The sequence below is a fragment of the Muntiacus reevesi genome, chromosome 10, assembly GCF_963930625.1.
Source record: "Muntiacus reevesi chromosome 10, mMunRee1.1, whole genome shotgun sequence".
Classification (NCBI taxonomy): Eukaryota; Metazoa; Chordata; class Mammalia; order Artiodactyla; family Cervidae; genus Muntiacus; species Muntiacus reevesi.
The window spans coordinates 78,234,912-78,257,434 of NC_089258.1; the positions used below are offsets into that span (position 1 = coordinate 78,234,912).

General features: G+C 43.1%; 1 protein-coding gene across 3 annotated transcripts in view; it reads left to right on the forward strand.

Annotated features, from left to right (window-relative positions):
* The window catches only part of HOOK3 (hook microtubule tethering protein 3), an 85,397-nt gene that overhangs the window by 27,159 nt on the left and 35,715 nt on the right, over positions 1–22,523 (forward strand). For all 3 annotated transcript variants that reach the window (XR_010664573.1, XM_065946489.1, XM_065946488.1), the window contains 6 exons: positions 3,081–3,148; positions 7,576–7,638; positions 9,151–9,234; positions 14,815–14,978; positions 18,092–18,232; positions 19,739–19,940. Coding sequence is in view for 2 of the 3 variants with exons in the window: in XM_065946489.1 (XP_065802561.1) it covers positions 3,081–3,148; positions 7,576–7,638; positions 9,151–9,234; positions 14,815–14,978; positions 18,092–18,232; positions 19,739–19,940 (722 nt within the window). In the remaining variant the exon portion in view is untranslated. The remainder of the gene's footprint in view (positions 1–3,080; positions 3,149–7,575; positions 7,639–9,150; positions 9,235–14,814; positions 14,979–18,091; positions 18,233–19,738; positions 19,941–22,523) is intronic.

The window sequence follows — 22,523 nt, forward strand, 5'->3', positions numbered from 1 at the left end:
AATTAATTACTGATTAATAGTAATTAATACCTATGATCAGTTCAGCTATGGAAACTTAAAATTTGATATTTTAGATGGCAAGATATATAATTTACCTAAAATTAGATATTGTAGGTGGAAGGATTTATTTCACAAACACTTAACTGAATTCACGCATCACGCTCGGGTTTGGGACAGTCAGTCAGTCGACCTAGTCCCTGCCCTCATGGAACTTGCAGTTGAGTGGGACGGGCATTTCCAAGTAGGTGCTTTGATTTTAAAGGGCAGATGAAAATTATTTGGCATAGTTCATTGAATTCAGATAAGAATTTCTTACGTGTTTATTCTGTTAGGAGAGTCCTCAGCTCTTGGAAGTATGTAGCCGTTAAGAGTGGCTGGTAACAAGAGTCCGAATAGGAAAAGATGAGAATTTTACCTATATCTGTAGTCCTATGGGGAAGCAATCATAGCATTTATTGAGCTTCCCACACAGACCATGTGTTCTGTGTAACACCTAGATTGAGTTTTTCCCTGAAGATTACATGAGCCGTGAACACTCTGAACAGGATTTTAGCACCCCACTGTCCAGAGCGTTCTCTGTCCTCAGGAGGACAGCCGAGAGCTCGCATCAAATGCCGTGAGTCCCTGGGTTGCTGAGTGTTGTCTTCGCTGGGCATGTAGGGCACGAGGTGTGAGGCTGACCAGGGGGCTCTGCCATCTGCCGCCTGTCCCGGAATCAGGCGCTCGGCCTGTCTCCTCGTCTCCAAAGTGAGGGTGCGAAACCCGATCAGCACGAGGAGTCAGTGAAGCCGTGTGTGTCTTTGCTCTGTAATCCATAAAGCACAGCAGAAAACGTGCTTTCTGTTCAGAGGATGTTTTTCAGTTCCTAGAGTGAAGAGCAACTGCTCAGAGTGTTGGCTCAGCGTCCGTTTATCTTGGCCTCATGACTTCTCAAACCAGGGCAAATACATGGTGGTGGATTTGAAAAAGCAAAGATGAGTAGTGAAAACACACTAGTAATACTACTTAACTGAATGTCTACCTTCTGCCTGGTAACCCAACAACTTTTTGTAGACCGGGAAGCCGAGACTCATATAAGTATTATTCGCCCCAGATCTCTTGCTCATGAGAGGCCAGTGAGGGCAAAACCCTGTGTCTCTTCCACATGAGAACTCGGTACTCTGTGCTAAACTGCACTGTAGGTTTTGGACCTGGACGCTCGCTTTTCAGGATAAGCTCTCTGATACAGCCCACCGCATCCTCCACTGCTCCTGAGTCTGCTCCCAGGACATGCTTAGATTGTACGTGCCTAGATTTTTAACTTTTAAGATTTAACTTACTTTTTTTTTTTTACTTTTCAAAAAGCGTGCACTAACCTGGTTCTCACGTCATTTTATGTCATCCGGCATTTTACGGTGTTCGCGGGGAAGGGCCTTGACGTGGCAACACCGCTTCTTAACTAACGCTTCCCCTCTCACACCTGACTAACCCCCCACCCCGCAGGTCCCCGGGGCTGCTGGCCCCGTTCCCCCGCCCCAGTCTCAGCCTTTCGTCCTGCTCCCAGCCGTGCCAGCGGCCCCGTAGCCGGGAAAGGCCGTGTTTGGTGCCTTGTTCCAAGGCTCGTGGACTGCGCCTCGCAACAAACCAAACGGACAAAAGCTTGAGCTCAGACCAGAGGAATTTCTTTCTTAACCAGAGAGAGTGCCTAAGTTACGACGTACACGATTCCCACTTCTGACAGGGCCTGTGGTTTAAGCATGTAATGTGTTGTGTATGTCTGTGTGCATCACCACACATTTGATGGAGTTTACAAGTATTCTTAGGGCAGTACTTCCTTAGAAACGTGTTTTGTTGAACTAGAGGCATTAACAACTAGAATGTCATGATTTAATAGTGAGGTCACATTTTTTTTTTTTAAACAAGTTACCTGTCAAGCTAAGGATTATAGTTTGGCATTAAAAATCCAGGAATCTCTTGCCAAAAGATCACTAAGAATTGCACAGTTGGACTCCCCTTATCTCATATTAGAATGCTGAGCCAGTTTTTTTGGTATTTTTATGGATGTAGAGTGGGAGAGGAGCAGATTAAGGCTAAAATTTCCTAATGACTTCAATTTTTGAAACATTTCTTATTAAAATATATTTGCCATATTTGTTGAAATTCAGCTGGCCTATTGGTTTTTTATGCTTCATCCTCACTCTCTCATCTGTTATTGGATCTGAAAATAAAACTATTTCCAGGGCTTTTTTTTACAAGGCAAGACATTTTTTTTCCCCCAACTGTGTCAGTACTAACAACTAAGGGATTCTTCTCTTTTGGCAGTGGTGAGGACGAGATTGATGAAATCGGTTCTTTCACTTATTAAAGATGTGGGTCGTTACTTTAAAGCCCAGGATTACACAGTATTTTTAAACTATGATGTCAGTCTCTGTCTTAAAGACATCTTAATTCTTTGTTCTAAGCAGTTCTCAGATTCCCTAAGTTTTTTTTTTAATTATAGAAAATATTAAGGTAAAAATTACCATTATGAGATGGTTAGATAGCATCACCGACTCAATGGACGTGCTTCTGAGCAAACTCCAGGAAATAGTGAAGTGACAGGGAATCCGGGCATGCTGCAGTCAGTCCATAGGGTCGCAGAGAGTCAGACACGACTTGGCAACTGAACAACAAGAAGAAATTACACAATTCAATACTGTGATGTCACATAAGAATAAAACACAGGCATCAGAGTTTTATGACATGTCACAGAGAACAGTGTGAAAGATGTTTAAATTTTAGGAACAGAATATAGAGTCCTTTCCTTCTTGGCCTTAGGCTTTACCGTTTCTTTGCTTTGCATTCCTGAAATCCTCCGTTCCTGGGACTTTCAGCTGTAGCCTCAACTTTACAGGGGAGGGGAGAGTCAGTTTCAGGAAAGAAATGTGCTGATTTTCAGCTTTCACTTTACCTCCAACACACGTAGTTAACCACGTACGAGAGATTCTGAGGAAGAGTCAAAACGCGGGCAGCCTCGTACCAGAACTGATGAAGTCTTAGCCTTTGCTCCCTCGGTTGTCTGTCACTTGAACACTGACATCCCAGGTTATGCTTGCTTTCAGAGTACATCCAAGCCATCATGGTGATGGAGGAGTCTGTTCAGCACGTTGTCATGACCGCCATCCAGGAGGTACGTGGACCTTTGTGCTTACAGCTCGTGAGGAACTGAAGGAGCAAACCTGAGTCTGAGCATCTGAGATAGACATTTTAAGGAGATTCGCCTGCTCAGGTTCTGAGAATCTTTCCTTGATACTTATGCTGTGGCTTATCTCATTTTTATTTAAACGGTAAACATTCCTCTTGGGGGTGTAGATATTTGGTAACTATTCTTAATTTTTTTTTAATACACTGATGAGTTAGGAATAGTAGACTGACTGATTCTTGAACGCAGCGCCTTAGACCGCTGGGCCATCCTGACTACCACTCTGACTGCTTCTTAAAGCCATTTTAAGTAGTATCTGTCTTAACCTACAGACTGCCTCACACCTAAGTATTGGTCTCTTGTTTGGGAGAAAATCTGTCTTCAGCTCCTGCCAGACTCAAAGCACTTTCTAGATGAATATTTATTTGCAACTGTAGGAGAGAAAAGATACTTTTTTCCTCTACCCTTCCAAGTTGTCTGCTGGGGCCTCTAAAAAACAACAACAACAAAAAAAGATTAACAACAGCGAAGCATACAAATGTATTTAAAGTAAGTTTTACACAACACAGGAATCTTGTGAAGAAGTGAAGGCTGAAGTGTTTCAGCCTGCGTGGATTTGATGAAGAGTGGAGAGTCCTTTGGGGAAATGTGACAGGGCGGGAAAAGGGCAGCAACGGGCTGGTATTCAGCTTCCTCTCGCATCCCTGGGACCTTGGAGGCACGGATACGCCTCTCCTCTGACATCGAGAGGGCACCTCTCCCGAGAGGAGCTTGAGAAAGGTCAGGAAATCTTGGCTGGCCTCATTCTTTCTCACATTCCTTCAGCTTGAAATAGTCAACAGGCCAAGGTGCATATTTTGGGGCGGCATGTCCTTAACTCCGTCAGATGTCAAACACAACTATAGTATTGAAAATGGAATATAGATTAATAACTGGTGGATCGTAGGAGGGGAGAAACTTTTAATCATAAAAGTAATGGGAGAAACCTTTAAGGGAACTGTAGAATGTAAGTAAGTAACTAACAGGAAAAAATGCTAAGTGCAAATTAAGTATCTTCTGTTCAGTCCAACCAACTGACTGTGAATGCAGAGGTTCCCACTCACCCTCAGATTTGGCCTTTTGCTAGAGTGACTTATAGAACTCAGTGATGATGACTCCCTGCACTGGAGGTCTGGGAGGGTCCTTGACCCCGTCTCTGGTGTCCCCTCCGTGTGGAATCAAGGGGTGTCCCCTCTGGCACATTAATGTGTGACAGTACGCAGAGTGCTGCTGCCAACCAGGGAAGGTCACCCGAGTTTTGGTGGGGCTTCGTTTTATAAGTATGAGTGATTGGATTTTTGGCCGCAAGGTTGAATGAAATTTCCAGCCCCGTCCCCTCCTCCGCAGAAGTCAGGCTGACATCAAGTGGCTCAAAACCCCAACCCTCTAATACGTGGGGACAAAGGTCAGCCAGAGCCTCTCTTACTACACAGGACCTTACTAGAAAACAAAGCTTTTAACAGAGGGTCGGTTTGGCAGTCTTGCGCTGATCGGGGTAGGAGGGTTAGACGCAGGGTTGTGCGTGTTCAGATAACACAGTGATGGTCTCCAAAGCGAGATGTGAGTCTGAATTGCCCTCACGTGCTCTCGAGCTGCCTCTGTGGGCATCAGGAGCCCCAACTCTGTGCAGCTCGTGGTCTGCCATCCCTAACACAGGATTCCAGCCCTGTGGTCTGCCGTGGCGGCTCGTGCCCCAGTCCCTGCATCACGTCCTGCCCAGCAGGCAGGGCTGAAGGAAGGTTCTCCACTTCCGCTTAGAAAACGTCTAGCAATTCTCACGCTTGTTACCCAGCTTTTTCTCGTGTTGGCACTTGGGGCAGCTGGAGAATGTGTTCTTTAATCTAGGTGATCATGGAACTCAGCCAGAACGTGAGGGTTCTGTTACTAAGCAAAACCAGGAAGAAATAACAAGGGGGCCGCTAACTGTCCTGCCTTCCTGTGGTTGATCCTGTATTTCCACTGTTAGCAGTTTATCCTGAGGAAGTCCGAGGTCTTCAGAGGTAGACAGCGATAATAGTAATAGCAAGCGTGTATCCACACCTGCTCTGTGCTGGGCCTCAGTAAACACGTCACATCTGTTAACACTAACTCACTTAACAGTCACTGCAGCTGGGATTAATGCTGCTGAAGTGCACGCATAACAATTGTTAAAATGACAGCTTGTATGTTGCAGATATTTTACCACGATTTAAAACCTTCTTAAAAGGTTACATCTCATCCTTTGAGGTATGTACTGTCCCTGTCCCCATTTTAGAAGAGAGGAGACAGAGGCCTCAGCGTGAGCAACTAGCCCAGGTTCACAGCAGAAGCAGCGCAGAGTTAGAACCCGGATAACGCAGAGCCCGCGCCTAAGGCTCTGCTCTGTCACCGCAGGTCTGTTTATTCAGCCTTACTTTCTAGGACTGAAACACTAGGAATAACCTCACTGCCCAGCACTAAGGGGATGGACAGATGAAGTATGATTCAACCGTGTGTTGGCATTTTATGTAAGCATTAAAGCATATTTTTTGAAAAGTAGCGATGTGGGGCAAGTTTATAACATGTTAGGTGTAAAAGGGTAGGATGCAGAACACGCAAGCAGTATAAGCCCATTTTTGTTAAACAATAGAAATTAAGATGTGTGAAAAGAAACTTTCCAAAGTGTTAACTGTCTCCATATGGTTGGGTGTTTTCTATTCTGCATTCTCATATTTTTCTGTAATAAAAGGTATCTTTATTTGGGTTTTTCTTTTTCACTGAAATCTGTAACTGAGTCATTTTCATTCTGTGAATCTTATCCCAAATAATTATTTAGAAATTCAGGCCATGATTGGGCACAACTTTATCAGCCTATTTTATATTAACAAAAATGTGAAAATAGTGTATTTCCATTAGCAAGAATGTGACATTATAGCACCTCCACTCCATGGTTTATTATGTAGCTGGTAAAAATTTGTCACCAAATAAAGGTATCTTCCAACAAAGGGAAGACCTTTAAAATGTCAAGTGAACAATGTATGAAAAAGGTATGTGCAGGTGGATATTTAGGTGATATGTCTATTCTGTGCATACTGATCTTGTTCACTTAGCAAATACCCATTGGGTGTTTAGAATGCAGCGGGGACAGTAGAAGCCTGCTGGTGGATACACCTGTGAAAAGGTAGACGTGGCCTCTGGTCACACAGAGCGCGAGTCTAAAGGAAGACCTGGTTAGACAAGGAGTTCAGACACCTCCAGAGTGTTCAGAGCGAAAATCACCATCATGGGGAAGAGCCGCTCAGTATGGGGACAGTGAGGAGGGCTTACTAGAGAACATGGCATCTCAGCTGAGCCCTGGGGGAGGAGACGAGCTGCAGTCCGGGGTGGGGGTGGGGGCAGGTGGGGACACAGGAGCTGCAAACCAGGCTAAAGATACAAAGCCTTTTATTATGGAAAAATAGGAGAATGCAGAAGAGAAAGCCTCCAGCCATCCGGAGACTGTTAACATTATGGAAAGTTTGCTTTAGCTCAGCAGATGTGGGAGGTGAGGCAGGATTAGAGAGCAGTGGTTCTCAAACTTCAGTGTGCGTCCTGGACCGTAACCCCAGAGTCTGATTCAGTAACTCTGAGCCGGGGACCCAAGGATGTGCATTTCTGGCAGGTTCTCAGGATGCTGGTGGTGTTGGTGTGGGGCCCTCACTTGGAGAACCCCTGATCCAGAGAAGAAGGTGCAGCTGAGCAGAGCGGCTCTGTAAAGAGTGGGGTAAAGGCTGATGTGACAAGATCTCTCAATGAGATGTCCCCACCTTTGTGATCGTCCCTCTCTTTTGTCCTTTTTACAGAATATAAGACAGGAAACAGGAGGAAATGGGGGCATTTTTGGTCTGCCCCCAACATTTGTCCCAGTCAGAATTTTGCCCTTTCTCCCCAAACCCTCACACACCCCCTGGATCTCCTCTCTGAGCAGCACAGGGGTGGGGGAGGCCGAGAGATTTGTGTGTGTGCGTGTCATCTGAGCGTCAGCAGCTCATTTGGGCTGACACTGATCTGACCCACATTTATTCTTCAGAGATCGTTACCTAGCAATGCTTTTTTTTTGTACCGAAAAGTCAATGTTTTAAAATATTAAGCCACATTTCAACTTAAAGGCTTGTCTTCTTTTCGTGGTGAGGATAGGTAGTACTTGATTCTCATGAGTAGCCCCGCCCTGAAGTTGCACGTATGATTTTAGGTGAAGGCTAATCCTGCAGCGAAGCAAAGCTTCGACGTTGTAAGAAAATGTTCCTTTTACATTTGTGTTTTTCGTTGTAATTTTTACAATTCTCCGGCAGTCAGGCATTCATGTTTGTTGTTGCAAGTATATTATGTCGAATGTCATTTTTGTCTCCTGGTTGTAATAATTTAAATCTTGATTTCAGCTGATGAGTAAAGAGTCTCCTGTGTCTGCTGGGAATGATGCCTATGTTGACCTTGATCGCCAGGTACCTGGTCTTGCATTGATTATCTGTGCAGAGGTTGAAGGGTAAACTTTAGATGTTAATGGAAAGGGTGTTTCAGCTTACAAAATATATTGGTGTAATTCTTTATTTTTTACCAAAAATTCAAGAATTACAGTCACTTTTTTTAAGAGTCACTTTACTAATGGATAGTAAACATTTGTAATAAAATTTGTAATTTGTAACTAACAAAATTTATTAAATAAATTAGCTTCTTTAATTCACTATATTTTGTGTTTTCTAGTCATGGTTTTTCTTTTTCCATTAGTGATGGCTTTCTGCATGCCACATTTAAGAAAACAGATGCAGTCCTGGGACATGGCATGCCTTTAGTCCTACGATTTATTTATAATACAAAAGATATTTTACCTTTTATTTCATGTTACTCTTCAATTGAAAAAGTTTCTTTTTCCTTTCATCTTTGTGAAGATGTGAACAGTGTCAGGAGATATTTAAATGTGCTAAGGAGCTACTGTATTTCTTTAAGGAACTCTGCATTATACTCTTATGGTTTTTAACAGAAAAGTTGATTTATAGTTTTAATTACTGCTTTTTAATAAAATGTCGTTACATTCTCAGTTGCTGCATTCTGCTCTTCGGGGACATCCGTTCCATAATGAATAGAAACCTTTGTGCTTTTTGTCTTGTCTCATTTCTTCCCCATGGTTTCTAAATGTTTTGCAGGAAAATCTTTGGGTATGCTATAATTTTAGCCCAAATTGTAATTAGTCTTTTCCTTACTCTGTGGCATCTGAGTTTAAACTTGTTACCTTGAATGCACTTCTTCCTTTTGTATCCATTACGCAGAGATTTTTGATCACATGAAATGAAAAGTCAATATAATTTTATTTTCATAGATTTTTTTTCTTCTAAAAAGTCAATTAACTTTAATGTTTTCATACATTGCTAACTTAGAGTTTATCATAATAATGGGACCCAGCTCAAGACTGTTTGGTTGGTGCCGAGAATCAGGATAATAAAAACCTTTCATTTTGAAACTGATACACTAAATTAACACAGAGGTTTAATATGATTGAACGTTTATGTTGAAATACACTAGCTATTTAACAGTCGAACCCCTGTTCTAGCACGTATAGATTTTACCAAAGTAAAATTTCTCAGTTATTACAGAATCAAAACATTACCAAGCCCAGATAAGAAAAGATGTATAAGAGAACCAAATTCCAAGTTCAGAAAAGACGAAGCTTAGGACTAAAAGATATTCATAGTTAGAAGTGGCTTCTTAACAATAGAAATTTGGTCTAAATCATTTCCAAACAGTGCGAAGTTTATTTATAAATTTCCAGATTTGTTCATTGAACATTTACCAAGCATCAGGGGAAAAAAAAGAAATGTCTTCTTTTGACTCATGCAGAAGGGTTCTTGATTTCTGCTGTCCCCCAGAAAGAGAAAGGAGTTTTGTACTCTACATGTATGATTGTTAGCTGTTGCCACGTCATATTCCAGTGTTGACTGTAGCTCTTCGTTTCTACTCAGCTGAAGAAAACTTCAGAAGAACTAAATGAAGCTTTGTCGGCCAAGGAGGAAATTGCTCAAAGGTGCCATGAGTTGGATCTGCAGGTAAGAGGACTATTCCCGTACCACCTGTCTGAAACGCGCTCTCCAAGTCCCACCACACACAGTGGGTCCCGGTTGCAGTTCAGTTTGGCTGTAACACAGCCTAATTAAAGAATAAAATCCTGGAAAAAGAGTGCAGACCTAGCAAAGATCAGAGTTTTCCTTCCTTCCTCACAACTCCATTCAATTCCCGATAAATGAATTAAAATGGGATAAGGCCACAAGAAGAGAAAGAGGAGGGAGACCAGCGCTCAGGAGATGGGGGAGATTTCTTAAAGTCCTGACTTGTAGTGTTTGCCAATCTCCACGGTATACACACTCCCACTGACCAGTACCAGTTACCAATGGTTTAACAGTCAGCTCACCTGTCTCCTGAATATTTAACAAGCAGCTCCGATATAGCCAGCAGTAGCACACCACACTCATTATCCACTGCTGAAGTCCAGAGACAGTTGGGAAGAGTGCTGAATGGCCTAAAAGCAGTAAAGAGTTCTGTGACCCAGAACTCCTATAAAGGGGGATGTGGACTTCCCTGGTGTTCCAATGGGTAAGAATCTGCCTCCCAACCCAGGGGATGTGTGTTCTATCCCTGGCCCCGGAAGGTTTCACATGCTGCGGGGCAGCTAAGCCTGTGCCCCGCAACTACTGAGTCCACGCTCTAGAGCCTGAGGGCCCTCGTTACTGAGCCTGGGCGCCTGCAGCCCATGTGCTGCAATAAGAGAAGCCACCAAATAAGAAGGCTGTGCACCCCGACTAGAGAGTAGCACCCACTTGCTGCTACTAGTATGCCCAAGCGAACAAAAGAGACCCAGTGCCACCAAAAATAAAAGTAAAGAGTTTAAAAATAGCAACAAAGAGGGATGGGCTCCTGTAGCCAAACCCCAGAGAACCGCAGGGAGTGCCCCCACCCCAACCTGGTAGAAGGCTGCAGCGAGATGCAATGGGGTCTCCTGTAGGAGAGCGCCCCCAATGCCCGTCACGCGCTGCAGACACCCTGACCTGAAGCCGGCTTGCTATTGGAGGGCTCTCTTCTGAAGAGTTAAGCAAACAGGAGTATGGGAGGATAGACTTAGTACTGCAGGGTTAGACCCTTTGCATTTTGACCTTTCCGGGTTCTCTAATTGACAGAGAGCATGTGAGGAAAAATGCATGGCAAAAAAGAGAACAGGAAGGTGAATAGGAAACTGGCCCTAGAGGAAGTGGAGAAAGTGGGGTAATAGGAAAGTTTTCTTTTTGATTATTTAGTGCCCCTGTGCAATGCAGCTCTCAAATAAGGACAAGATGCTGTTTAAAAAAGAAAAAAGAGATCAAGAAACACGTGAAATATTAGTCGCTCAGTTATGTCTGACACTTTGTGACCCCATGGACTGAAGTCCGCCAGGCTCTTCTTTCCATGGGATTCTCCAGGCAAGAATACTGGAGTGGTGTGCCATTTCCCACTCCAGGGGATCTTCCTGACCCAGGGATTAAACCCAGGTCTTCTCATTACAGGCAGATTCTTTCCCATTTGAGCCACCAGGGAAGCCCCTCAGACTGAGAGGAACACTTAAGTAAATTAAAAATAAAATTGTCAAAATAAAAATCCAGTAGAGTAGTTACAAATGAAGTTGAAGAAATCTTTCATAGATAAAAAAGAGAATAAGAAATAAAATACGTTTGTCTTGGATTTACCACAAAACCAGAGGGCAGGAGAGAGTGGATGAGATCCAGGTGGTGCATAATTGGCCATATATTGATCCTTACTGAAGCTGGGTATTAGGTGCTCAGTTCGTGATGTTTTCTGCTAGAAGCATTTCACTTTGAAGGCATTGATAGTTGGTCGTTGCTTTGGATGCAGATAGAATTGTGATGAGAGCACACTTGTTGGGTTATATAGCAAATAACATCTGGTCATAATGTAAGTGCCCTTGGAAAAGAAAATGGCAGCCCACCCCAGTATTCTTGCCTGGGAAATCCCATGGACAGAGGAGCCTGGCGGGCTACTGTCCATGGGGTCGCAAAGAGTTGGACGCGACTCAGCATGCACGCAGTGTAAGTGCTATTAATTGCTTTACAGGTTTTAAATTTTAGCTATGCATAGATTATTCACAATAGTAAGATTGGTTGTTTTTACGAGCAGAATAGAAGTATTACTCTTGGTAGTATAACTGTCAGTCATGTGCTGGGATTGGCCCTCTGTGTCACGCGTGAAGTGGTGGCGCAGGCCGGCTTATTGCTCAGTGTGCTGTCCGTGGTGCTTTTGTGCTGCAGACTTGGGGCTGAGGACCCACGGCGAGACCCGTGGCTCTGAAAGGCCGAGCTCTGCACAACTTGTACTCCGGCCTGGAGAATTCCATGAACCATATATAGTCCATGGGGTCACAAAGAGTCAGACACGGCTGAGCGACTTTCACTTTCATGAACTGATTTGCAATGTTGTATAGCAGAAACCTTCCCTGGTGGTTCAGGTGGTAAAGCATCTGCCTGCAATGCGGCAGACCTGGGTTTGATCCCTGGGTTGGGAAGATCTCCTGGAGAAGGGAATGGCAACGCATTCCAGTATTCTTGCCTGGAGAATCCCATGGGCGGAGGAGCCTGGTAGGCTATAGTCCATGGGTCGCAGAGAGTCAGAAACAACTGAGCCACTTCACTCACTCACTTATAGCAGAAACCAACACAACATTGTAAAGTGGTTATCCTCCAATTAAAATGAATACATAAATAAAAAGAAATTAGTAAATAAGAAATGAGTTTTTAAGATTTAAAGCCTTAAATGTTTATTTTAAAAAGAATAAAAGAACAGAAATAGACCCATGGTATAGAATTGAGCTGTTGCTCTATTCTGAGAAAATACTTGTGTGTTTATGGAAATCTGACAAGATTAGAGAGCTGGTATTTCAAACTCATTCGTTTATTCAACAAACTTTGAGCACGCACTTTGCTTCATAGCTGCTGTGGATACAGTGAAGTTGAGGGGAAACACAGAACTGGATAAAACATTCCTTCCCCCAGGTGCTTACGTGCATATGAAGAAGGCACAATGAACAGGATAAGAATACAGTCTGTCATGTGCTGATAAGGGTTCTGCAGAGAGGGAGACTCTGGGGAGAAGGGTGGGAGGAATTTGTTCTGATGGGTCATCAACAAAGCCTGCCAGTGGAGGCAGTGAGTTTGTAAGATCCTAAGAATGTGGAGGAGCTGGCCTCCCAGTCTTCCCCGGAGGAGCGTCCAGATCAGCACACCTGAGTGGATCTGGAGAGGGGAACCGTCCACAGAGGCCAGACAGGACTTGGGAAAGGCTCAGTAAAGGGGAAGCCATTCCAGGCTTGCGAGCAGAGTCATCCTGTGATCCGAGTTTTATTTTCGTGGGTTTTGATGGCTCCTGGGTGGAGAACAGACCAGGGGTGAGGGCCAACTCATGGAGACTGATTCAGACGCCTTTGGAGCAATTTAGGTTGGCGAAAATTTAGGTTGGCTTCAATCAGAATTGAGCAGTGGTGAGAAGTGGTGGAAATCTGTTTGAAGGCAGAGCCGCTAATGTTTGCTGGAAGAGTGGGCGTGGATGTGAGGATGAGGTGTGACGGATCCTGACCGAGCAAGTGGAAGGACAGAGTTAGCACTGCTGAGAGGGGGAGATGGCAGGCGGGCTGGCTGGGGTGCGGGGAGAGTCCCACCTGCACAGGTTAAAGTCAGACGCCTCGTGGACGGGATGCCCAGTTCGGGATCCCAGGCTGGAAATAGAAACGTGTGAGCTCTCGGTGAATACGTGGTGTTTACAGCCCAGATACTGAAAGACATCGTGTATTTAGGAAGGAAAAGCCATGGGTGCCCCAAGGCAGGGATGTGGAGAGGACCAGGAGAGGGAGGTGTCCGGGGAGCCGTGGGAAGCAGAGCTCCGCTGGTCCTGGGTGTGGTGGGGCAGGAGCCCTGCTGGAACAGGTTCAAGAGGAAATGGAGGCGGAGACGGAGAATTGGAAGTGGAGGCGGCTTCTGCTTTTCCAGGTTCTTGAGATGTAGTTGGCCTACAGTAAACTGCCCACTTTTGAAGTGTACCATTCTGATGCCTGTTGACATCACCACAGTCAGGATAACGGGTTCCCTTGTCATCTTCTTCCAGCCCCGGCTCTGCTTTCTTTCTCTGTGGATTAGCTTGTTATCTTTATCTTCTAGAATCGCATATAAAAGGAGTCACACACACTGTACTCTTTTTCTGCCTGGTTTCTTTTCTTTTTATATTTTTTTGAGATTCATTCATATTGTTGGTATCAATAGTTAATTCTTTTGTTGTCAAACAGTGTTGTGTTTATGGATGTGCTGTTACTTAGCTATTCACCTGTTGATAAATATTTGTTTTTCTGTATTTGTGTTAGTTACTCAATCATGTCCGACTCTTTGCAACCCCGTGGACTGTAGCCCGACAGGCTCCTCTGTCCATGGGATTTTCCAGACAAGAAAACTGAACGGGGTTGCCATTCCCTTCTCCAGGGGATCTTCCAGACCCAGGGATTGAACCTGAGTCTCCTGCATTGCATGCAGGTTTCTTTACCATCTGAGCCACCAGGGAAGCTATTACAAATGAAACTGCTACAAACATTCTGCATCTCTGTGTGAACATATGTTTTGTTTCTCTCTGGTAAATAAATAGCTTAGAGTAAACTGTCTGCATCATGTGGTAGTTCCATGATTAATTTTTTAGAAAAATGCAAACCAGATATTCACAGCGTTCGGAATAGTTCACATTCTCACCAGGTATGTTAAATTCCCACTTGCTTGCATCTTTGCCGGCATTTGGTACGGCCAGTCTCTCTAATGTTCGGCTTCCTGGTGGGAGTGAGTGTGCGGATATAACACTATGGTCTCAGTTCGCTTTTCCTTACTGACTAATCATGAGTGTCTTTTTTGTGTACTTAGTTGCTGTTATGTGTGTCTATCTGCTTAGTTGCTCAGTCATGCCCTATTCTTTGTGACCACATGTACTGTAGCACGTCAGGTCTTCTGTCCATGGGATTCTCCAGGCAAGAATACTGGAGTGGGTTGCCATTTCCTGCTCCAGGGGATCTTCCTGACCCAAGGATCAAACCTGCATCTCTTACATCTCCTGCATTGGCAGGTGGGTTCCTTACCGCTGAACCACCTGTGAAGCCTTTTACATGTCTTCTTCGGTGAATTATCTTTTCAAGTATGAAATTTAAAAAATGAATTATTGCTGACTTTTACATACTGCTCTGCCTATGCAATATTCCTAAATAATATAAATGTTTTAAGTGGAGATTACTTGTACTTCCTTAAAAACAGGCTTTAGTTGATAATGGCTTCCTTGGTGGCTCAGATGGTGAAGAATCTGCCTGCAGTGTAGGAGACCCGGCTTTGATCCCTAGGTTGGGAAGATCCCCTGGAGAAGGGAATGGCCACCCACTCCTTATTGTTGCCTGGAGAATTCCATGGACGGAAGATCCTGGTAGGCTACAGTCTGCAGGGTCACAAAGAGTCGGACGTGACTGAGTGACTAACACACACACAATTCATAATGGTAATTTACAAGTGATTAATGCGGATTCCAGTGTAATTGGAGAAAACAACCCCTGTCTTTCTGCATTCTAACAGGTCGCAGCACTGCAGGAGGAGAAGAGTAGTCTGTTGGCAGAGAACCAGGTATTAATGGAAAGACTTAATCAATCAGATTCTATAGAAGATCCTAACAGTCCAGCAGGAAGGAGGCATCTGCAGCTCCAGACTCAGTTAGAGCAGCTTCAAGAAGAAACATTCAGGTAAAGGACCCCTCACTCAGATCTGATCCTTTAAAATCTGGTAATATCTTTTGCAGTTAAGAGTATAGTGTTAGGACTTCCAGGTAACTGCAGACCAAGGTGACTCTGTGATTAGCCAGTTCCCAAAAGTCTTCCCCCACACCATGAAATAAGCACACATCTGAGAAAGTTCTCACCCTCAACCTGACTTGCAGACAGAACGCCCCAGCTGAACCGTGACTGTGGGTGAAGGGAAGGAGCAGATCCCATCCCCACGGCACCAGGTGCTTGGAGACAACTAAAGTCAGACTGAGAAAAACATCAGGGAAGAACTAGAAAAGGGGCCTGCGAGTGAGTTGGAATGGTCACTGGAAAGATTAAGTTCACTCAGATTTGGAAATTAAATTTAAAACAAAAAAAGGAAATTAGATCACAAACTGCAGGGATAGGATTTCAAATTAAGTGTATCTTCTTAAAGGGCCAGATGCCAAGGGGAAAAAAAAAAATTTAACCAGGCATGGAATTTAGAGATTGTGCCTCCCAGGGCAGTTTACAGTCAGCAGACAAAGGCCAGGTGCGGGGTTTATAGAGACAGGTGCAGTTAAAGGGCAAGTTGATGTAAAGGAGTCATCCTCTAACACATCTTCTCGGGGAGGAAAGGGCCGAAAAGGAAGAGGGCCCACTAGCAGTTGAGTGGTGAAAAGGAAAATCTTGTGTCCTGCAAGACAGAACAGAACTTGTGTTCTGTGGAAGGACTTGGCAGGATGATAAAAATACTATGTTACGACTTTCTAGAAAATGTATCATGACCCATTTCTTACCTAGCCATAGATTTTCAGTGTTAAAACTGTGGGTGAAATTAAGTATCATTACTTATCCACTAACTTAATATGGTTATGTATCTATCAGTCTTTGTTTTTCTCCAGTGAAATGTGAATGTTTTGTTTTGTTTTGTTTGCCTTGACCGGAAAAAAGGACACTTTAAGAAAGTCTTAGTCTTCCCAGAAACCTAAGACAAATAGTCCATTGCTATGGTCTACGGCCGCAGTTTAGACTGTGACCTGAGGACTCTTTCGCGGTCTTCAGGCCCTCTCTCTTCCAGCTGCATGTCTGTTAGACTGGATTTCCTTCATGGACCTCAGCCAAAAAACCCTCACATCAGACGCATGTAGAAACAGGAGAATCCAGCTGTGTTCTAGTAAACCAGTGATTTGAATCACAGAATGTGAAAACATAGCCACTCTTCTCATCAGTTTTAGAAAAGAGTTGTTTTTCACAAACTATATATTGTTGGTATTAACATAATGGGTTTATTACTGTCATTTTCAAATGACTAACATCTCATTTATAAGTATTCTTTAAATAATTTTGAAAAGAAGAGTAGCAGACTCAATCAAGTGCTATAGTAAAAATAAGCTTTATCCCAGCAATATTAAATCTGTTACAATAACTATTCAATCTACTAGAGTAGATAAATGTATTATGCCTCCTCCAATCTGTAAGTTAGAGAAGAAAGAATAAACAATAAGCTTGGTATGTGAGATTATCAGTAAAGTTAAGAATATAAGATGAAGATGAATATTAATCTATTAATACTAATTTGACTTTTTTCTTGACACTATAAATCCTGGCTTTACCCCTTATTAGCTGTGTAACCTTCGGCACACCTCCATTTCTCTAAGATGGTCTAATAGTTTTGTCTACTCTCCAGAATTTTTGTGAGCATTAAATGAATTAACATATGTAAAGTATTTTAAGAATATTGCCTGGCACATAGAGACTATACAAGATTTAGCTGTTATTACTTTCCTAGAAAATGAAATAAGAAAAAGAAATGAGATTAAAATACTGGAAAGACAAAAAATAAATGACCATCATTTATAAATAATATGTGTGTCCACCTGAAAATAGAAGAGAACCAACTGAAAAGTTCTCAGAACCAAAAAACATTTTAAGAGAGAGAGGGTTATGTGACACCTTTGCTTATGTCGCAGGCCTTTCTAGCAATAACTAGTTAGTATCACCGGGAAAATTCTGCTCATAAGTATATAAACGAAGAAGAAGAAAAAACTTTAATGCTTACCCTAATGGAAACAGCTTGGTACCCATGCAACAAAATACAGACACCAGTGACTCAAATGAAGATCCATAATCCAGTCCAAGTATATATAAAAATGTGTAGTATGATAAAGGTGGCATTTTCTAATCAATAGGGAAAGGTTAAGTTATTTGTTAAATAGTTTGGGAATGGTTGATAGGTATTTTGACAGGAAAAGTTAGATTCCTACACTGCATTATGTACCCACATGGTCTCTTGAGAAATTGGAAACTTTAATGTTAAACAATGAATCCCTATAAATACTAACAGAAAATAATGAAATAGAAGAAAAAAATTCTAATTGTGCATTAGAAGCAAAAACTATGAAGTGTGAGATTCATTAGTTGAATTGGATAAAGACTAAGAATCTTTATGCATTAAATACATAATCAGTGATAAATATTTGTGACATGAGAGAGAAGCCTGTAAATCCAAAGGAAGGGTGTATGTATTAAGCAAAACAAATGCACACATGGAATTCCCCAGCAGCCCAGTGGTTAGGACACTGTGCCTTTATGCAGAGGGGCTGGGTTCAATCCCGCAAGCCATGAGGTTCAGCCAAAAAAAGCAGCAACAAGTTAAAATAAATTAGGAACCATATTATCCATATTTTGGAGGTGAAAAGATCTATGAAAAGAAGTCAGGTTGGAAGTTACAGTCCACAAATGTTAACAGTAGGTACCTGTCTAGAGTAATGCATGATTTTTATCTTCTTTGTTTTTCTGCATTTTTTTAAATCTCAAAAGGGAGTATGTTCATTTCCTAATTAAAAATAAAACTTAATGGCTGATATATTTTGAAAAATACCACTTGGTGTCTAACTTTCTGAGTAGAGTAATGCCTGTTGGTCTTCAAGTCTTAGAATAGCAGAATCTGTTTCCAGGATAGTTAAAACTTGGAAATACAACATACGGTCACAAAAGCAGGAGACAAGTTCCAAAAGAACGTATTTTGATTTTTCTAAACTTACTTTTACTGTTCTAAGAAGAATTATTAGTAAGTAGTTCTTTCTGGGTCTGTTTTGTTTCAATGACAGGCTTGAAGCAGCCAAAGATGACTATCGAATACGCTGCGAAGAGCTGGAGAAGGAGATCTCTGAACTTCGGCAGCAGAACGATGAACTGACCACTCTGGCAGACGATGCTCAGTCTCTGAAGGATGAAATAGATGTTCTTAGGTAACCAAGCCCCCCGTCCCTGTGGGATCTCAGACCCGTCATCCGCCAGCCCAGATCTGCCTCCAGTGTTCCCACTATCAGGTTTCTGAGCACGGGAAGGTGTCTAAGAGCCAGGACCCCGGGGTTCACCTCCTTGGAACCATTTCTCATCTGTAAAGTGGAAATAGTACACATGCCCACTCAGGCTGACATGTGGAACTGAGTGAGTTTACGTTTGTAGGCACTCGGAACAGTATCTGGCAGATAAGTGCTGCATATAAACGTTGGTTAAGTAGGAATTCATCTCAGACCAGCACTCCATGCTTGTGTAGCTGTGAGCTTTCTCTCTGCTGCTCCTGGGTTGTCAGTCTGCATCATCCAGCTGATGAGTCGTCCACTTGCTCAGATCCTGTCTCCCCCTCGAGGCTCATTTCCTTGCTGGACTCAACTGCGCTCTCAGCGGGCCCCTCGCTCCCTGCCTCTTCGATTCTCCACCGTTCTGCCTGTGTAGCCTGTCCTCTGTCGGATCATTCCAACCATCTGTATCTTACCCTTTGGCTCTTTAAATGCTGAGAACGAATAGAGAGAATCACATAGTGATGTCATTTTTGTCCTCCCGCAGACTTAACGATCCTCACCCTCCTCTGGGCTCCCCCTCACCAGCCCCCTGTTCTGCTGCCCACCCGTGGACGGCTCTGTCCCCCACTTAGGTCGTGGCTGCTCTGAGTTTTCCTAACTCTTCTCACCGGGCTGTCCCCCTGCCCCCACCTCTCCCGAGCTTCAGTCTGGGTGGATGACGTTGTCCCCTGCACCAAGGGACGAGGCCGTGACCCGTGGACCTGCCGCGTGCTGTCTGCTGCGTTCCCACCGTCTGTTGGCCTCTGCTGCCTGCGTGCAGACTGGTGCCCATCCTCCCGTCCACTGCTGATCCTGGTGCTCTGGTCTCAACCCTCCTTGGCCCCGCAGGGACCAGTACCACGTCAGTTATCACCTCTCTTCCCGTTTGAATCTCCCCCTGCCCCAGCCCACCCCCAAGCATCTATTTGTATGTTTCGGTCCCTCTCTTCTTAGAAAAAGTGAGAGCAGTATTACTCTCTCCTCCTCTCCAGAACAGATGTAGATTACACGGGGTCAGATTTACATTCTCTCCTTAACCCACTAGAATTCGCCACCGCCTGCCCCCACTGCTCCCCTGAAACAGCTGTTACTCTGGTCACTGGTAACATCCAACTGCCAAATTATTTGGACACCGTACAATTTATTTTGCTTTTGTGCTGCATGGAACTCTGACTACCTGCTCCTGCTTGCATTCCTTAAATTTTATGTAATGTTCTTCATTGCAAATTTTGCTGTCGCTTTGGTCATACTTTTGAACCTGCCCAGAAAACTAAGCTGGACTCAACCTTTGGTCTTGTCATTTTCATTAGAACGTGTTACTTCCTGGCGATCTTCCTGGTTTAGCCCTGTCTACAGCAGCTTTACAACTGTGGGTGTGTTTGTGATTCCTGGTTTCCCGTCTCGTTCTAGACATTCTTCTGATAAAGTGTCTAAACTAGAAGGCCAAGTAGAATCATACAAGAAGAAGCTAGAAGATCTAGGTGATTTGAGGCGGCAAGTTAAGCTCTTAGAAGAAAAGAATACTATGTATATGCAGAACACAGTCAGTCTAGAGGAGGAGCTGAGGAAAGCCAACGCGGCTCGAAGTCAACTCGAGACGTATAAGAGACAGGTAAGAAGAGTGGCGTGGTTTCTTAACGTTGTTAGCAGCTGAATTCTCTGCAGAGTTACACTGGCTTATCAGAGTCCACTGGCTTGTTTCCACCGTGTTCGGTGTTCCACGTCGGAAGCTGGGTTCTTACCCAGAGGTCATCGATTGGTCCCGACAGCAGGTACTCGTGTCACGTCCTAATGTACTGCCCTGAGTCTCGGCTGCGGGGCTCAGACTTCTCTGGTTGCAGCAGTCGGGGGCTCCTCTTTATTAGGTGCACAGGTTTTTCCTTGCGGTGGCCTCCCTTGCTACACGGCGTGGGCTCCAGGAGCACAGGCTTCGGTATTTGTGGCAGCAGGGCTTAGTGGTTGAGGCGCACGGGCTTAGTTGCCCGGCAGCATATGGGATCATCCCAGACCAAGATGTGAGCCCACGTGCCCTGCACTGGCAGGGAGATTCTTAAACATTAGACCACCAGGGAAGTCCTATATGCTGATTTTACAATCTTGTCAAATTCCCATATTACTACTTTTTTTTTTTTTGGACCATTTTTAAAGTCTTTATTAAATTTGTTATGAAAAAAAATTTGTTATGATATTGCTTCTATTTTATGCTTTGACTTTTTGGCCATAAGGCATGTGGGGTCTTAGCCCCCCTGACCAGGGATGGAACCTGAATCCCCTGCAGAAGGCAGAGTGTTAACCCCTGGACCACCACGGAAGTCTCCCATGTTACTTCTAATGATGTCTGTTAGTTTTATTGTCAGAAGTCATATTTTACACAAATAAAAATCTTTCTTTGTTTGTTTCTTTTTACAGCATATACCCTTTTTTTCCTTCTTAATCAGCATGCCTGACCTTTACTACAGTCTTGAACAGAAGCAGTAATAATAGACAACCATTTCTTGTTGATTTTTTATGCAGTGCTTTAAATGTTTTGCCAGTGTATTATAAGGATTGCTTTAGGTTTTTGTAGCCACCTTTTCTTAAGAGTAACAAAATTCATTATATTCCTAATTTCACAGGTATTTTTCGTAAGTGGATGTTGAATTTAATCAGCTACACCTGTTAAGAGACGCCTGTGCTGCTTCTCCTTTCTGTTAATCTGATGAATTATATTAATAGATCTCTGTGCTTAAACCATCCTTGCATTCCTGAGATAAACTTAGGCATAGGAGGTTTATTTGTTGTTTCACATTGTTAGACTCACTTGGTTTGTTTTACTTGGAGTATTTTACCTCTACGGTTTACTCAAAATTTTCTATCTCATGCTTTCCTTGTCTTCTGATTTTGGCATCAAAATTATACTCACTTAGTATAATAGAGATGTTTTAGTAGAACAACCCCGTGCACCATGTATGGCTGGTAGGGTTTTTTGGTGGATACGTTTTTCCACAACATTTCATTATGAAAATTTTCAACATACAACTAAGTTGGAAGAATTACTGAAAGTTAAATGTAGCCCAAAGAAGCTACAAATGTGATTAAAGGGTAGTAAATTAAAATAAGAAATGATTTTATCAGAGTTCCAGAGAAAAGAACAGAAAGAATTATAGAAGGACATTATTTGAAAGAAAGAATGGCTGAGTGTTTTTCAGAATTAATGAAAGACATCAGATTTAGTATTAACAGTGAATTACAAACAGAATAAATAAAAAAGAATTCTACACCTATAATTATTATGGTGAAATTGCACTACAGAATATAGAAATATTACACTTGTTCTCTCTGTTTCTGATCTTGTTCAGTCGCTAAGTCGTCTCCAATTCTGCGACCCCATGAACTGGTTTCGGAGCAGGAGCTTAACGTTATTTTATTTTTCGTTGTAATACTTCTCTTTCTACAACTTCTCTTTTGGTGGCTAGTCACACCTGCATGATCATATTTGGTGGTATTTTATTCCTTTTATAATTTAGTTTTCTTTCTTTATTTTCTTTAAGTATTTAACTCCAATTTTACTTCCTCGGAGGGCTTATTTGACTATTTTGCTTTTGTTTGTACTGTTAATGTTTTCCTTCTGACTGTTGTTCTTAGCAGTTTATTTCTTTAAGACTTTTGTGCTTTGCGATTTTGCGCTCATCCTTACGTTTGAGAGTGCTGGGGGCCTGGTTGAGGTTGTGTTCCTCCAGACAGTGTTGTGTTTTTCGTATGCCAGACTTTCCATTGTGTTACCAGCCAGGATGACTTAAATTAATTGCCTGGCTTAGGGTTTGCTACACAAGGCATGCGGCAAAAATTCTAACACAAATCCATGTATCCACAGGCTATGGTTACAGGTTTTCAAGTTGCACTCACTTTAAGGCAGGCAGGTTTCCTTATTGACTTTGCCAGCTGATGAATTTTTTTTCCTAACCTACCTGTTTACTGACTCACCATCTTTCAGAATCCAAGACAGTTTATCAGCCACCACTTGTCTCCCAATATGGCAAAGTTCTGGGCCCCTGGCACTTTCAGGTGGCATCTCACAGTGCCCGTAGCTTCCTCAGAAACCTGCTCTCCAGTTTTTAGCCTCTGATGACCTCCCACACTTTCTTGCAAGCTTAGCAATGCCATTGGACTTTTTTTCCCGTTATCATTTCTTTTGCTTCATGCTAAAAGGACTTCC